This window comes from Apteryx mantelli, chromosome 6 (assembly GCF_036417845.1).
Source record: "Apteryx mantelli isolate bAptMan1 chromosome 6, bAptMan1.hap1, whole genome shotgun sequence".
Taxonomy (NCBI): Eukaryota; Metazoa; Chordata; class Aves; order Apterygiformes; family Apterygidae; genus Apteryx; species Apteryx mantelli.
In genome coordinates, this window is record NC_089983.1 from 44,389,870 (window position 1) to 44,408,201 (window position 18,332).

At 35.6% G+C, this 18,332-nt stretch overlaps 1 protein-coding gene across 1 annotated transcript in view; it reads left to right on the plus strand.

Moving 5' to 3' along the window:
• SPOPL (speckle type BTB/POZ protein like) overlaps positions 1 to 18,332 on the plus strand; it is a 37,675-nt gene that overhangs the window by 8,637 nt on the left and 10,706 nt on the right. The window contains exons 2-7 of the mRNA XM_067299397.1: positions 7,769 to 7,903; positions 8,090 to 8,211; positions 8,492 to 8,643; positions 12,633 to 12,760; positions 17,512 to 17,689; positions 17,783 to 17,838. Of these exons, the coding sequence (XP_067155498.1) occupies positions 7,826 to 7,903; positions 8,090 to 8,211; positions 8,492 to 8,643; positions 12,633 to 12,760; positions 17,512 to 17,689; positions 17,783 to 17,838 (714 nt within the window). The 5' untranslated portion in view covers positions 7,769 to 7,825. The remainder of the gene's footprint in view (positions 1 to 7,768; positions 7,904 to 8,089; positions 8,212 to 8,491; positions 8,644 to 12,632; positions 12,761 to 17,511; positions 17,690 to 17,782; positions 17,839 to 18,332) is intronic.

Below are 18,332 nucleotides of genomic sequence, written 5' to 3' on the forward strand. Positions count from 1 at the left end.
CCCCACCCATCTGATAACACCTGTGAGTATAAGCTTTTGGCTGGTGAAACCTAGTTGTTACCATTTAAGTGCGAATTTTCCAGGCAATAACAATTACTTGGAAAAGGGTTTGGCAAGGGTTAGTGAGGAGAGTATTATGCTGCTGTTGCACTGTATAACTTGTAGCGAACTTGTAGCAAACCAAAACACCTATTCAGGGGTTATAGTCCTGTGCTTTTCACAAATCCTATGAACCAAAATAAAAAACCCACCCCAAAATCCAGCTTACTGTAAATCTGCTGAAGATGGGCCTTTGTTGCTAGACTTTTTTTTTTTAAACTTAGCCTTCTGTCAGTTAATATGGGTATTACTGTTTTATGTGCAAAAAACAAAGTCAAGGTTAGCATTTCAAATTTGGTGAATTCTTGGTTGTGTGTAGTTTTAAGTATCTGAAGAATATTTTTCTTCATTTAAAAGTTTCACATGCCAATGGTTTGTTTGAGCAAGAGTAATGGAGTGAAGCTAAGGAGGGTGAAAGATCATTTTGGCTATATACCAAGAAAAAATCCAACAGCAATAGATTATTAGAATAGAAAAGCTTCCCGAGAGGAATAGTGGTGGAAATACCCATCTTTTGGGTCCAATAAAACTAGACTGGCAATGAAATCGAAATATGCTATAACAAATAATCTTGCATTAAATCTCCAGGGAAATGGACTAGTAGACTCCAGCAGGGAATGGCTTGGATTATCTAATAAGGAGGTCTATCACTCTCCTATGTTAGAGAACAATAATGCAAGGCTAATGCTGAGGGGGTTTTTTATTAATAAGCTTGACTGTTGTAAACTAGACAGTTACAGTGCTCTCCTAGGCACTGGATTTTCCTTCAACTGAGATAAGCCTTTGAAAAATAAACCTGAATTTTAAGGTGGGAAAGAAAATTCAGAGGAAATAAAATTACAAGTATTCCGTTTTATAATTTTTACAACCACTGTGTGGAATATCCAGTCGTAGCCTGAAATAAGGTAGGCTATACCTAGCTAATTTTGAGCTGCTACCTGCAATGTTAGCAGTTATAGCCATAACACCATCTTCCCGGGAAGTTGTGCATTTTGTAATTGCTCAGTTTTGTCTTGCTGGAGTTCTGTTAGAATTGCCTTGAGGATGCTCATGCAAACTCTGGTGTCTTAGTTGCAGCTATTTTAAGATGTTTCTGACGCCAGCTGTCTGCCCTGTCTCTTTGCTGGAGTTTAGTGTTCCTGGAGCAGGGATGGCAGAGGTATGTGTATGCAGCTCCACAGCTGTCACCGTCCAGTCCAGCGCATTAGTTTTCTCACTGGAGAACCACGGAGAAGGTTATGAATTGGCTCACAGTGCAGATGGTGGTGTATGTTTGTTTCTGCTTATGGTCACTATTGCTAGTGTGACTCAGCTGATATATGGCTGTTACAGTGGTTCTCCATATATAGATAGTGTATACATATATATATACACACACAATGTGTGTACGTATACATTATATATATATGTATATATACACACGCACTATGTTATAGTAGTTCTGTGGCTAAAGAGAAAGGGACGTAACTGTCTTTGCTTTTAACCCTGACATACCTGTCCATTGGGCCAAACCCTTTTGTCTTTATAAGCTGATGTTACTTAGAACTGTGTGACTCAGCTGCAGTGTTGTTGCAAAAGTAACTCAGTCTTGGGCCTTAAAACACCTCTTGTGTCAGACTTACTATTTTGATTTGGTTCACTTGTGTTTCCTCTGTCTTCAGCTCCGTATCTGTGCTGTGTCTCGCCAAAGAACTGATAGACTATTATCCTTAAAGCAATTTAATATTTTTTCCCAACAATTTGCCTCCCCAGTAAATTTTTAAAAAATTCTTTGAATAACAAACCCTAATAAAAGTTGATATCCGCTGGTGGTAGTTTAATTAGAGAAAATGAAATCAGTATCACTATGTAGCTGAAACATATTTATTTTGAATGGGGTTTTGGAAGCTGCTTCTATTACATGGAATGCTTCTTCACTTTAGATTAAAAAAACCCAAAGTTTTGTCTGTACTAGTAGACACACTTATTTGGTTTCTAAATTATGTATTTACTAGGAATAAAAAGTTGGAGGAACAGGGTTTTATTCACCAGTTAACCTTCAGGAAGTAATATTTGAATTTCAGCCAAAGGTGAAAGATTGATATTTCAAAAAATCTTAATTTATAGAAGTTTTGCATTTCTTGAAATGTTCAGTCCTGTTACAGGAAAGTGTGTTACTGTTCAAACAGAATATATGAAGCAGATGTGTGTGATTTGTTGACATGTCATTTTATTAGGCTTTCCTTTAGAGACTACTAAATGATATTATCAGTCACTCTTAGGCAGTAAGTTACTCTAATTTTTACATTAGTTGTTAAATATTTAACAAGCGATTTGCCCTTGGTTAGAGAAGTTTGGTGTTTCAGGCAGGGCAGCCTCCACAGCTTCTTTGTGAGGCATTGAGGAAACTGTGCCCTAATGCTTTGAAAGTGTGCTTTGACATTACTGTTAAATGTTTCTTTATTATTCAGTTGCTGGACAGGACTTGAGAATAAACCTGCACCATGCACAATCCACTCATGTTCAGTTACATCATGTGAAGAGATGTGCAAGTCCTGTGGCCAAAATACAGCCAGCCTGGGAGGGAGACACTTTCATGCTGGAGGCTCAAGCCCTTGAAAGAAGTGATGGCAGAGAGAAGAGTTTTCAGGAACTATTTGGCCAGTTCACAGCGTGCGTTCCTTCCGCTTTTGAGGGAGTGGGAAGGAGCCGTTTATTTGCTTGGTGAATTGGTCTGTGGGTTAGGCTCTGGCAGACTGCGTTTGTCTTTTGGGGGTATGCTGGATAGGCATGTTGTGGAAGGCAGCTTACCTGGCCACTACTGTTACTAATTTGGTGACCGTGATACTGTACTGACGTCCAAAGATAAACCATTGTTGTGATCATTAGCGTGCACATTAGACTATTACTCTGATAAAAGAAAAACTGGGTTATAGTTGTACTGAGTTTCTCTTCATAGAGGTGAGAGCTGGCAGAAGCTCGTGTTAACACCCAGGACTGTTCTTCAAATAGATTTTGAAGTTTTTTAAGGATTTATTATCAGGGCGGTAGAAAATTCCTCTTTGGTGTATTTACATTTATGTGGTACTTCATTAATGTGTTTGTTACCTTTTTTGGTGAAAAACCTATTAAAATAATTCTAATATGAGATATAAAAGTGAGAGCATTTTAGTATAAATGTGTTCTTATGTAAATCTAAGAAGTTGAAAAGTAATTTTATTTACAGTAATGTTAATACATATATAATTTATGGGTATAATTTCTGGGAAAGGAAACAAGATTATATATGTTCATCTGAAGAAATTCATGTTAAAGTGGTGTATAAAGTGACTTTGACTCTGAACACCTCTTCTTAAATATTAGGAAAATGGAGATCCAATACATTTTTTTTTAAATGAAACTTAGTGTAAATACATTTTATAGAACAAAATCCATGCTTTCGCTGGACTCTATGTGCAGGTGATTAATTAGAGAGCGTTAACTTCAAATATCTTGAAGTTTAGTATGAAAAGTATTCCTTTGAATAGGAAAGTACTTCAGTCTTCCAAAATGAATTGTGTTTTGGGGAATCACTTTTTTCATTTCACCTCAGCTTACTTGGTTACTGCTGCTCTGCCAGTACTCTCCAGCTTCATGTAGATCTGATTTAACAGAGACTGTCTCTTTTGGCATATGTACTAGAAAGATTAGCGGTTGATGCTAATACCTTCCTTAAGAGACCAGTAATGGAAGTGGTAAGTCCAACATATTTAGGGTTTGGGAGTACAAGTTATGAAAAATGTTTCTGAGCCTTTGTGTTCTTCTCTCTTTTGAAATAGGATAACAAAAGCAAATGCTCAGAAAGGAGACAGAATCATCACTTACTGCTTCGTGGCATTCTGTATGGTATATCAATTTACTTAAAATGAAACAAAAACCAAAACACCCCACACAAACCATAAACGTACATGTACTGTTGAGTTAGGGATATCCTAATATCTGAAACCCAAGGCAGGTGTTGTTACTAACTGCCACTGCTACTTGCCCTGTCTTTGGACTGTAACTTTCAGCTGCTCTTTTGAGGCACAAATTTAATGTCTAAGTCCTGTTTACAGTTTTAATAGCAATTGCTTTGTCTATCTCTATACCTTGTTTATTTGGCAGCCCAGATGTGGAAACCTCAGCAGCGTATGCGGAGCTACGTGGCATGCTGTTTTTCAAAATACTCCACTGACTTCCGTTTTATAAAGCCAGGAGCATCTTTTGTCCTCGTCCATTAAAACTTGTCTTGGTGTTCCCAGTGAATGTAAACGTGTGTTTCCTCTGATGGTCGGAGACTTTGTACTTCTAACTGGAGAAGACTTTTACCTGGCAAATTGGCCCCGTAGACTGGTTTGTTAAGCCAAGTCCACACAGGCAGGACTCTGCCTGAAAACTCTTGGAGGTATCATATGATAATGTCCTGGCTCCTCCGATGCTTTGTTCCTGATAACATGCAGAGGAATAAGTGCAGGTACTAGCATCAAAATTGTCCCTCTCGGAGTAGTTGTTTCATCCTTCAGATAACAGGCCTGGCTTCCTGCACTTTATTGAGTTAATTCCACCCAGTCATTCTCTGACTGGTTCTGTGAACTGCAGCTCCAGCTGTTCCCAACCATTTGATCTGACAGGCTGCAGTGAAGGTTTGGTACTTGAAAACCTTTTTGTCTGAGCTGAGGACAGTGGCTAATCAATGATTCATAAGCAGATTCTTCAAAGTAGTATTTCATCCTTTCCCCACAGTGCAGTACATAGAACAAAGGGCGAGCGCACACACGCATCTTTCTTCTCACCTGCCCTTGTTGCTTGCATGTTCCGCTTTGCCCTGGTAACCGTCTGTAGCTGCAAGAAGTGGTTAAGGCACCCAGTGACCTGCTTAGTGTGCTTATGTGTCTGGGAGTCAGGCTGTTGACTAAAAATCCTTCCCTTCCCCAAGTCCCTGCGCGCTTTAGGATAGTATCTTTGAAGTTTAAGCATTCTCTTTCACGTTATAAATATTCCCCACTATCTCCATCCCCAAATCCTGATTAAGTGGACTAAGTAAAGTAAGGAGAAGGTAAGCAGTATTTCTAAATTGTTTCCCCACTTTTCTCTGACAGTCTTTTGATATATCTTAGTGTCTTCTGTTTGTCCATTATCCATTTTTCAGTTTATTGTTGGTTTCTTTCTTACTTTTCAATCTGCCTGGATGCATAATAACAATAAAAAAATGTTCCTCAGCTCAGGCTCCCAGTATGATATCCAACTATTCAAAATTCTTGCTTTCTCCCAGTTTTCTCAACCTAAAAATCCGATTGGCTTAGTAAATCCATGCCAAAGAAAAGTGAGATACGAATCTGTCTCCCAAAAATTATTGGGAGCTCAGGAAAGTTGGTTGCCTGCTCCTAATGCTGTAATGAGAAACTTTACAAAAAGCTGAAGCTGTTCAGAGTGATTTGAAAAGTGTACTTACAGTCATGGCTTCTGTCAGATGCTGTAATAAATAATAAAGGCCACGTGGCAGGTCGAAGCACTCTGAAGTACAAATACCCTTCTGTAAGCCGGAGGTAGAATGGCTGCAGACACAAGGCAACTGAGAGTCATTACTGACCATAAAATAAGTAAGTGACAGTTAGCCACCTTTGCTTAGACATAAATTCTCAGTTTATTGTGCTGATTTAGTTGTGAGACAGGAGGGGGCAGGTAACTCTCTGTAGCTGGCACGAGGTCACTGGACACCTCCTAAAGAGGATACTACAGAGCAGTTAATTTCAGCCTTCTTCAGTTTAGAGACCCCTTCAGAGTAAATGACTCAGATCTGCAGCTCCTTCAGGATCACTGGACTTCTAGGAGTTCACTGATCTAAGGGACTGAAGGAATTGAGGAAGGAACAGATTAGAGATGAGGTGATCCTGTGCATCTCAAGGAAGTGATAAGGAGAAATATAGCACATTCCTTACTCTGTTTTTAGAACTGAAGAAAAGTAAACAGGTTCAGTAAGGCTGAGGTAAGCTGTTTTAACACTTTCAGATTATGGTTCTGTAGAAAATCCATCATATATTTGGGTTATAGCTTCAGCTGTTACCACTGAATATGATATGTTACCATGATTTCTGTAAGCACAAGTATGAATGTTTGCTTTATGAAAGAAGGATGTTCACGTTATCGTTCCCTGGATTTTTACTCCTGGTGGTTTTGTACAGGCATTTGAAACAAAGTAGTACAGCTTGTCCAATACGTGCAATACATTTTAAAAAAAAATAGTATAGGGCAAGCAAGTTCCTTTATTTTAAGTTTATTATGACTTTGTTACTAGTTATTATCTATTGAAAATGCTAATTAAGTACTGAAGATTGCTATACAGAGGCATAAATTGTATCGGAAAGAAAAGTCTGCTTCTTATGGGAGGCAGTTGAAATGTATTTCTGACTATGTTTGAATGTCTCAGTGATCTGGATCTTTGGATCCTGCAGGAGTGTGAGTTTTGTTTGTTTGTTTTTCTCTCCAATCTTGTCATAGTAGACAAGACATCTGTCTTGTCTATCTACTAACATCTGTTAGTAGATAGATCAATCTGACGTCTATCTACTAACATCTGTTAGTAGAGATTTGATTGTATAGAATCTACTTCCTCATCTGAGATAAAAGCTGAGAATTAGAATTTTTTTTTTAAGGTTCTGTACATTCATGATTCAGAGTGATTTCTATGTCAGCTGATTTAATGTGCAAGGGCTAATATGCATTCCAGGTGAATGAGAGAGGATACTGGAAAGGCAGGAGGAAAAGCATCAACTGAGGATCATGGTGATTCTCAGAATTCTTCTTTAACTAGGAATAATGAACTTGTTCAAGTTGTAATTGAGTTGCATGCTTAGTGTGTTCTCACCAATGTTTACATAAAACTTTGCTTGTAAGAGTATTGCCTATCCCTAAAGGAAAAGTCTCAACATGATTAGAGTGATTAGTGCAATCAAGTTGCTTTCAGTAATACAATTAATGTTGTTTTATTATAAGCAAAAATACCTATATGTTGAAGAACTCCAGTATTTGAGGAAGATCATGCTCTTCTGATTTTACTTTAGTGAGAGCAGGATATGTTTAAAGAAGCTTTCTGTACTGAGAGAGGAAAAAAATACAAGGCAACTGTGAAAAATGTATGAAGAAAATACTGCTATATCTATAAAGCTTAATTTCTTATCCTCCCCCCAGAAATCCCAGGATTATTTGAACTTCTGCTCCCAGAAGGCTAGGTGTTCTTTCAGAACCGAATTACATCTCCATGGACAACTAATGTGTTGTTACTAATGTCTTAGTCTCACAAGGTCCTAGGTACCCTCGAAAATAAAGAAAAAGATCTTGAAAAAAATTGTAACATCACTAGAGTGTTCAAAGTAATAATTGACAAAGGAAGCATTCAAATAATGCCATTAATGTTACTGAATGATGTGTAGGCATTTGCTTTTATGAAGTATTGCGTGAGGATTCAGCTTGCGGTTTGAGTACAAGTGGTTATTAATGACTATTTGACACCTAGCTTGTCTAAACAAGCCTCCTTTCAACTTTAGTATTCTGGTGCATCGTTTAGTAAAGGGAAATCTGGATATCATACTATGGCTATTTTTTTCCTGTGGCTATTTTTTTTCTGCGCTTAAAGAAGGTGACCAAAAAAAAAATATATGAATTACTTTTTTAGGAAAATTACTGAAGTTTGGATTGCTATCTTGATACTATAAACCTGCAATAAGTGGCAATGTCCAGGGTCCCCACCCCACCTCCTCCTGGAGAGATGTCTAGTGGACCTGTGGCTGAAAGCTGGTGTTACACACAGGTAATTTGCATGAATTCTAGTGTCTTTGTTTTCTTGTCATAGTAATTAAAAAAAAAAAAAAGAAAAGAAAAAAAAAGAAAATTTCCTGTAACACTTTGAGTTGGACTGACAGTCTAACTAGTTCTCATAGTTAATGCTTGACAAGTAAGTCGAACTTCACTGAAGTTTTCTACATCTCTTGTTCAGGTTAAAGTAGTAAAATTTTCCTACATGTGGACCATTAATAACTTCAGTTTTTGCCGAGAAGAAATGGGTGAAGTTTTAAAGAGTTCTACCTTTTCATCAGGGCCAAATGACAAAATGAAGTGGTAAGGTTTTTATTTTGGTAACTGCTTTGGGGTTCTTTTTGGGGGGAGGGGGTTCTTTTTTTGACTCATGGAGTTGTGAAGTTAAATCATGAATAAATACTAAAAATTGAGGATGTTTCTTGAAGTTTTATTATAGATACCAAGTGTTTCTAGTTTTATAGTTTCTACAGTCATAGGGGAACATTCATTTTCGTAGCTTGTGTCATCATATCTTATAAAAATATTTAAAAATTTATTCTGTGTACAATTTTAAATTTTATGATTTCTTCATTTCTTTCAGGTGTCTGAGAGTGAACCCAAAGGGATTAGACGATGAAAGCAAAGACTACCTGTCATTATATTTGCTTTTAGTCAGTTGTCCAAAAAGTGAAGTCAGAGCAAAATTCAAATTTTCCCTGCTGAATGCTAAAAGAGAAGAAACAAAAGCAATGGGTAAGGGAAACTTGAAAATAGTATAGTGCATGCAACTTTGTAAGAATAACCCAAAAAAAGAACTAGTGTTGAGATTTTGTTCAAGTGGAAACAAAATTTAACACTGAGCCAAGCTTTAAAACATCTAAAGGATCCTTCTAGAATCTTAATTAAAAAAAATCTTTTACATGTTTCACACCTTTCTGATCATTGAGCTATGTTAATTCTATCTGTAGACAGTATAAATTATAATGCATTACTAACTGCCATCACTCCAGATTCTTGTCACCTGGCTTTTCTAGCAGATTATTCTTGCTTCCTGTTAGTAGGGATGTATTTGCTTGTTGGTAACTACAGTTGAAGGAAGTGTTTGATTTCCATAGTTAATCAGGTTAAACATGCATGTTTTATGTAGACACTTCTTTACAAGGATTTGGTCTATTTAATCTGATTTGCAATGTAATCAGTTTAAAAACATGAACCACATACCCAAGGAATTAGAAGACTTTGAAATAATTGGTGATTTGATTTAATTGCCTTCCTGATTTGGAAAAAGCAAGACTCTTATTTTCAAACTTATAAGCACAGCTTTGATTAGAAACATTTTTTGGGAAGGCTGAAATTCCCAAGAAAATGTATGATTCACAACTGGAATTCTTTTAATACTAAATATTTTGAGGACCCTTGAAGTAAAGCAGACTGTGAGTTCTAATTCTAATCATTCAGATGAAATATTCTAATAGACATATGATTTTTCCAAACATATATGTATGGGTAGAGTAACTTCTTATGCAGGGTGCCCTTCAGCCAGATGTGGGATATCAAAAAGGCTCAGGCTCAGTAAGTTAGCTTTTTACTTTTATTAAAACCTTACTTGAGTGAGTATACCTTTCCTTTATGAGCCTCAAAAATAAACATATAAACCCCTAGTCGCCTTTCAGGTGTTTATGCATTTGTGAATAATAATTTATAAAAAGATGCTTATTTCCGAAAGCACAATCACATCATCACGTGAAATTAGAAAAACGCAAGTAGATTCTGTGGGGCACAGAGTAGTAGCTGAACACAGAAGCGGTTTTCAGTCTGCTTGCCAAAGTGCAAGGTAACATGTAATGCTAAACTCTGGCATCTCCAATCTGATCTGAGAATCTGATTTACCTCAACAATTTAATGCTGGTCTGTGTTGAGTTTGTGCTGTTGTTAGTCCTGTACATGAAGAATCTGTCTACTTTTTCCTTCCTCCTCTTTGGACTTACAAGATCTTGCAGGATCTGCTCTGTTACAAGTTCAGAATCTTTTGGAAAATCTGTAGTTCTCCAGTACCTGTGCCTAAAGTCTCCTGTTTTTTTTTTTTTTTTGGAGTAACTCTTTAATTTGTTCTTAGTCTCTAACTTCCCTCTTATCTCTCTGCATATCAGGTCTCAACATTTTGGTTCAAGATGATCCTTCCATGCTATCTTCTCCTTGTATAACTGGCCCTCCTGTAGTCTTTAAAGTAAATCCACAAAACAGAGTGTAAATCTAAATACCCTAAGGTTTAAAAAAAATTAAATGGAGGGACTTTTGGAAGAGAAGTAAATGCATATACTTATTTTGCTTTGTATTCATCCTCTTCCACTGATGGAGTTGGCTCCTTCAATCCTTGAAGCCTCCTAATTCTGGAACTTACATGAATAAAACTATCCCTTTACATATTTAGTGGATCATTGATTTTGGTTTGAGACAATATTCCTGTCCAGTAATGTACTGGTGTATGCAATTAAATTTAAGTGTGATATGCAATCAGTGAATGTTTTGAGATAATCATAGAATCACAGAATGATTGAGGTGATCTTGAACTCCACCAGCTCATGGTTGCTGCAGCCAAGGGTGCCCCCAGCCTTCACATCCCTGGCCAGCTCTCCCTTTTTCATAAGCATGAGGTCCAGCAGTTGACACTTTTACTTCATTAGAAACAAGAAAAATACATTTACAGCTTTATACTGCTCCATTTCTGTAGTTTTATATAGTTACAAATTGCTACTGTTCATGTAATTTCAGAGGGCTAACACTGATAGTAACATGCAGGTCTGCAGAATTAAGAATTGGGCTGAATCTAGAGAAGAAATTTTTGAATGTCTCTATTTTTCTTTCTTTTGAATGTGAACTTGTGGTTTCATTTTTGCAATTTCATGGGATTTGTTGTAAGTTTTTAACAAGTTAGTCAAAAATGGGAAAACACTAATCCAGATTAAGGAAAAAAAAACAAAAACAAACCCCACAGCATCTTTAAAAATGGCTGGCATTGTTTTTCTTTCCCAATGTTAAGATTTAAGAAAGTAAACAGAATTCTGTTATTGTTCTGTCACCCTTCAAAGCCCATTGCCATTCAGTTGGTGTTCAGCTGGCCTCTACTTCTGTACTCTGCTTTGGTAGCTTGTTTGCTGTTTGGATGCAAGGTGGGGGCTGTTTGTTTGTTAGTTTTTATTTATTTATTTATTTTTAATGTGTGAATAAGATGTGATAAGGTGACAGGGATAGAAAGACCTCCTGCATTGTCAGTTCATGATTTGTTCTTCGTTGTATCCATAAAATGTAATCAAAACCAGTAGGACATACTTTGCTTCATCTATTTCTGGTGGAAAACTGTGGTGGATTTCATTTCTCCAGCTACTGGAAGAGAAAAACATCTATTTTATACAGCACAATATGTTATATGGTCAAGACTCAGTGATGCTACCAGGTTAACCAAATAGGAGGGAAATTGGACTTTGCTGATACTTTTTATTCTAGAACTTTTAGGAGGAATGCTTTTCAAACCTCTTCTGCCATGAAAAATATTTTACTTCATTATAAACTGACTTAAACTTTTCAGTTGCTCTCAGAAGGCTAAAATATCTATCCATAAAACAAAATTGTGACATATTTCTTGACCTGCTTTTTTGGAATTAAAGAAAAGCCCTGTCTTGAAGGGCTCTTAATTTTTCTGAGGCTCTGGTATTATATTTAAGAAGTATTCTTGCTCTTTTCCTTTTAAACAGTTTTCCTAAATATAATTTAGAATGTGGTTGATTCTACACATGTTTACAAAACCATCTCCAGATAACCTGTTTCCCATGTTTTTGTTCAAAATAAAAATATGCAATGCTCTTTCCTGTGATTCAGCCTGTGGAAGAAGTGACCTAATTCTAGTGGACAGGCCATGTAAAATAACTTTTATACATCAGCTCACATAAGTTTTAATGTGTAACTGTTCAGAATAGAGCTTGAAGAGTGAGTGATTGATTACTGAATGCATCCTATTAGTTCTTTTGAAGAGAGCTACCTTGAGCCCGTGTTTTCAGCATGACCTTGGGAATCCTTTTGAGGGCTGTGAACTTTAGAACTGGGAAAAACAGTTGTGTGGTCATAGAAAATCTGATAGATATCAAAAGTATTACAACAAAGGGCTAAAAAGTCAACTAAAGTGCATCTATTTATGACCAAAGAAATAGTTTAAGTTAACTGAAAACATTTATTTCTGTTTTACCTTTTTAATGCTTTTTCTGTATTTGAAAATGATTTCAACTCCTGAAACAGGACGTTCCATTTCAGGAAGAAGTCAAAACAGAATAACAACTGCAGAAATCCTCTCAAAATGTGCTTGTGATGAGAAATTCATTGTAATGGTACTTTCCTGTGAACAGTTTCTGTTTTGACACATTGGCATTCTTAAATGTTTATTGACAAACTTTTCTCTTGCTGGATGGTGCCTAAGATAACATCTAAGGAGATGACGTGGTTGAATTGCAAATTGTGCTCTACTAAGATCTACTGAGTCTTTTATAACACTATTATAACATAAACATAGGATGTGATCAGTGGTGGGTTTCCTAAAAATGTGAAACACATGATCTAAATATGTTAAATTGATTCACTAGTGAATTAATACTTAGGCTTTCTTAGTACAGATTCTTTAGATATTATCATTTGCTAGGTTTTTTTATTTAACTTCCTTTGTTTGCACATAATTTTTTTTTTTTTTTTATCAGAAAGCCAAAGAGCGTATAGATTTGTGCAAGGCAAAGATTGGGGTTTTAAAAAATTTATCCGAAGAGATTTTTTACTAGATGAAGCTAATGGTCTTTTACCAGATGATAAGCTTACGTTATTTTGTGAGGTGAGTATAGGCTTTTAAGTGGTAAGTTTTTTTAAATAAAATATTTTCTGGTCTAATATAGATGTTTATGTTGATTGAAACACTAATACGTGATAAAATTTGTTTTCTGTAAGCCATAAATATAGTAAGATACAGAATTACTTATCTGCGTTGTACTTTGTTTCCTTTTTTGATACATGTACATGGAAGCGCAAAACAAGTCTGAATTTATCACTTGTAAACTGTTGGGTTTCTCTATGAATCAGCTAGGATTACATTAGAATCATCTGTAAAGTTGTTTATGCCAAAGGTGGTTGATACATGCTGTCTATACAAATACTATTTTACTGAGGTCGCTTTTATTTAAAGAAGTTGCATTTGGAAGCGTAGGATTCTTCTCCACTACATAAGCAAAAGGAAGTTGTTTGCATGTTGGCTTGCATTGTGAAAAAAAAATTGTCAGGAAGAATCAATAGTACTGTAATATAACTTATGTTTTTAAACAAGTTTTTCAGGTAAATAGTTTTTAATTTGTGCACCTGTCCTAATTTTGTAACTCAGTAAGATTCTTGTTGTGAATTTTACTTCTAAACCCGTTATTTATAGGCATATTTTTAAGCAAACTACTATAAAATATTCTTATAATGGCATTATATTTGAGAGCTCTTTTTCCATAGTAATTATTACACACTTTGTTTTCTGAATAAATGCAAGTTCTCTGTAGAAGGACTGGTTAATGCTGAGAACTAATATTGAGAATTATGCAGTAAATTTCACTTCATGGAGTATTACGGGTCACTTTTTTAATATAAGTTTTGTTGGCAGCATGAATTGTCATATTAAAAATTGGTAAAACACTTACTAAATATTAAAAATGGAAACCAGAGGAAGATGCAATATAAGTATAGTGTATGTTAAATATACATTGGCAGGTTATCACTGCTGCCATGGAGTGATTAGTGGCTTAGGGGGATGATAGATGCTTTAACTGCTAGTAAGTTCCTGTAAATACACAGATCAAAGGAAAATGTGTAAAATTGTTTTCGGCAAGATTGCAACTTAATTATATGTCATTATGCTGTGTAGAAAGAATAGCTGAAATGTGGCCCCTGAGACTAGATGGTGCAAATGTGTAGTGCATCTATTTTCACTTGGACAAATTCCAGTAGCTGCATGATAAAATTGTTATGAATACAATTATTTGGGTGATAAAATTAGATGTAACAAGTGCATTATGGTTCTGCAAAGATGCTCATGAGTATTTTCTTTTTTTGAATTTACCCCTTTTTGAATAGATTTGATATAAATAGCCCTTTGAAATATTTGGTTTTGGAAATACGTTGCTTTATATAACTTTAAAGATAAAATTTGAACCAATTCGAACATATACTGACTTTTCCACAGAGAAATATTGTTATTTGAATTCCAGTGCTAATCTTTGAACAAAATTGTTTCCCCCAAAAATTTCTTGATGTTTTAAATGTGAGTGGCTTATGTAAAGTGTTTGAGCTACCCTGACTATAAATGTTGAAGGAAGCACAGCGTTTAGTTGTGCATGTTAAAATAACTTATGGCTTGGTTCAAACTTAAAAAAAAAAAAAAAAAATCCAAATTTTTTTTTTTGGACTCATTTATTCTGATGTGCTCTTCTAGCTATGAAACTGTCATCAGAAATAACAGATTTTGTTTGGAGGATCTGTTTCTGCAGGCATCTGAAGTTTTCATCCTTTTTTAATTTGACTCTGAGCACTAGTTTCTGATTGTCTTACTGCTTATATCCTAGTTTGAAGACTGACTTACAGCTTTTAAAACTGCATTAGACATGGCTTGAAAGAACCTCAGCATATATAGCAGGTATTTAGGAAACGTCACTGAGTACCAGCTGTGCTGGTGAGTCTCCTTCAACCCTCTTGGGCTGCAGAAGGATTGTTTGTTCTTCCCTGGCACTATATACACAGATGTTTCTTCTGCATTGCAGAATGTCCTTAAGATCAGTTGGTGTGACCTTGGATTGGAAATTGAAGGGGTAGATTAAATACTTTGCAAAGCCTAGTGTTGCCACTAACAAGTGACCTATTGATTAAATGCAGCTTCATAACTTTTTTTTTTAAGCAAACTGGTCTCTGGTCCCAGTTCTCACTTTGCATATAATCTTAAATTACCAAAATCTTCCAAATATTTCCAAATGCTAATAGAATTGTAAATTCTTTGTAGGGACTTTTTTCTTACTGAATGCTTTCATGGCTCTCAGTTAACTTATGTTGAGTAGTCTAGAGTATCACTTACAACATCTTTTACTGTTATAATACCACAGACTCAAAAACAAGAAAATGGTATGTGTTATCAGTGTTAATTGTCATTTAACACACTGAATTTGTTAAAGTCATAGCTTATACATCCTTATATACCCTTATGCAGGAGGGTAAATAAGGTAAACAGGATCTGTTCACCTAAAGTATGCACGCAGTGCAAAGCTGTGTGCAGGACAGCTTCCTAAGAAGCAAAGTAAATCAGACCTTGTGGAGTACCTGGAAGTCCTAGCTAAATTGCTGCTACTTCTTCAGCTGAGTTGTTCACTGCTGGTTTTAACTTCTCCTCATCATCCTGCAATTTACTAAAGAAATCCCATATTCTTGTGAGTGATTTTCACGACAACTACTTTGAGGTGCCTAAAGTAAGGATTTGGTATTAGGTGTTGAAAAAAGTGACTGCTTTATAATATCAGCATAAGGTGAGTTTTCAAAAGCTCTGTGGGATTAACTTTATTGGATTTCAGCCTGATTTAAATAAGTGATTCATTTAATTTAAAAAAGATACATGAAATTGATTTTAAGTATCCCATCTGGACAAGTGAGATATAAAATATCAGATCCCTGTAAGTGTTTGTAGTTAGGATCTTTAAAAGTAATTATTACTTAGCCAGCTGTTTGATAAGACAATACTCAGCTGTAGGAGACGTGAATTAAAATTTTGCTCAGGTTACATCTTAAAAGGATGGCTCAAAGCAAACTTTTCTGGGTTTTACAACCATCAATATCTATTAAAAATCTCTCTAAAATAGTAGAAGCTTGGAACACCTGAGATCAGCTTAAGTAAATATAAAGGATGTGTAAGTTACTTTTCTAGGCACTGTTTACAGTTAACAAAGAAAGAGGATCCTGTACAGACAACTTGGAGCAGGAGCTTAACTTTAAGTGAAGTCTCTGGAAAAGCAGAACTCTCTCCATTGACAGTAGAATAGATCCAGGAAGACTAGCTTAGCTAAGCTAAAGCTCCATTTGTGTGTATTCCCTGAAATTGCTCTGCTTAAGTGAAAACTGTGCAACTGTATACACACTAGCCCTATAGATCTTTGAGTGTAGTAAATATATAGTTTTAATGTGAAAGTGAAATTTTGCAGTGCTTTGGGGTATTTTTTTCTTCTTTTTCTTTTAAAAGGTGGGAGAATATAAGGGAATTCTCATAATCACAAGGTGGTATGGGATGAAACACGGAATTAGTCAATGATTCAAGTCCCTAAGCTGCTGTCTTAATTGAATCATCATCCTCTTCTGATCTGGCATTTGGTTGCACTGTTTTGACTTCCTGTGAAGCTTAGCCCTGATATTTTTGCTTTTTGCCAGATTCTGTGGCTCTGGAAATCAAACAAAAGACTGTCTCAACAGTTTCAATATTTTTTCCTAATATATAATCCTAATTTCTGTATTTGGGAGATGCAGTAATCAAGATCTTGTAGTTCTTCTCTGTTCTTCTTTAGGAAGCTTTTATTCTCAGGCCTGTGCTCTCAGACAACAAAAAACCTGCTGAGCTATTCTGTTCCCCCAGCAGACTAATTAAAGGGATGTGTACAGATATCTGAAAAAAGCAAGTAAGAATGCTACTCTCCTGTTCACTTATTCTTCTTTTATGAAAGAATCGAACATGGGGATTAATGGCAATAATTCACTTCAGATACACATCATTCACAGTTATCCTAAAACTAGTTTTTATAAAACTACATCTTGTGAACATGCATTTTGTTATTAAAGTTACTTATCTATTATGTTTTATAATCCAATGACTTGCATTTCTTAAAGATGGGCTTTTATCTTAGTGGGGAGGCAATCACTTGTGATTTCTACCTTTTCTGGACAAAGTAAAATGGAATGATGAGGGCGCAATGTTGCTTACACTTAGTTTGCATTGTCGTATTGGAGTTTAAATATGACCTTGCCCTAAAGTTAGGAATAATATGTTATTACTATCCTTTGGTTATGTTATATCCAGAATATAGATCACTTTTATGAAACTTTTTTCTGTGTTTTTATGGTTCTCATGGTCTGTTTAGAATTTTATTTCATATATAATTTACTTAAGCATGTGAAGAGTGTTGAACTGTTTGTTTATCTGTGAAATAGCATTAACTTTTATTTAAGGATCCTGTTGGTATCTCAAGAACCATATCTGTCCTTGATTTTACCTACTTGTGCTTTTTTTGTCATGTGGTATGTAGTACTGCTCTTCATTTTTGTTTGGGTTGGATAAATACACAATGTTTGACTCTAAGTAAAACCTTATTTGCTCTGTTACTTAAGGGTTTTTCTCTTGTTTTATAAAATATAGACTAATTCCAGTTTTTCAAACCATTGATTTAGGGTTCTGGCCTAATGCCAGAAACACCCCTGGTTTTGCTTTGCTTAGGAATTGTTGAACTTCTAGCCATAGGTGCTGTAATTTAATTATTTATTGGCATTCAGTTATGAAGGAGTTGTCTTGCTGTGATTTTCTGTTAGGTAAGCGTGGTCCAAGACTCAGTAAATATATCAGGACAGTCTAATACAAACACTTTGAAGGTACCTGAATGTCGACTAGCAGAAGATTTAGGGAATCTCTGGGAAACAACGAGATTTACAGATTGCAGTTTTTATGTAGGAGGACAAGAATTCAAAGCTCATAAATCTGTCCTTGCAGGTACTTTCTACTTTTGTATTGCTATTTTTTGTTATTAAAATTTCTAAAAATTTGAAAATTGATTATATTTAATATTTACTTCTCTTGCTACAGCACGTTCTCCGGTTTTTAATGCGATGTTTGAACATGAAATGGAGGAAAGCAAAAAGGTAAGCCTTACTGAAAACTTAACATGTTAATATGTACACAGTGTGAGAAAGGAGAAGAGTTACAGAAAACCTCATGTGTTGTAAATAAAGGTGAGTACTGTCTCATGGTGAATGAGTGGAGGTACTACTCCCTGAACTCTTTCCCAGTGAGCTGTGTGGGAATTTACTCATGCAGAAAGGACAGATAGGGCTGACTGGGGAAGATTCTGGAGGATTTGTTATTTGTTATTTCAAGTGTTATTTCAATTTTTTTCTGCCCTAGATCAGTTATGCTGACATGCTAGATCAGTGGCATTAGCAGCTAACAATCTTTCCCTTTTTGCTTTAGTTTAAAGCCCTACATAAGCCAATTAATTCTACTTAGGTGTTGCTGTACTTGCACTAAAAAGTTTTATATGGTAGCTAGGGCACAAATAAGAAAACTACATATGAATTATAGCTCAAATTAAGCACTGAAGTGAAGTGCTCCTTTTCTTTCACAGTTTCTGCAAACA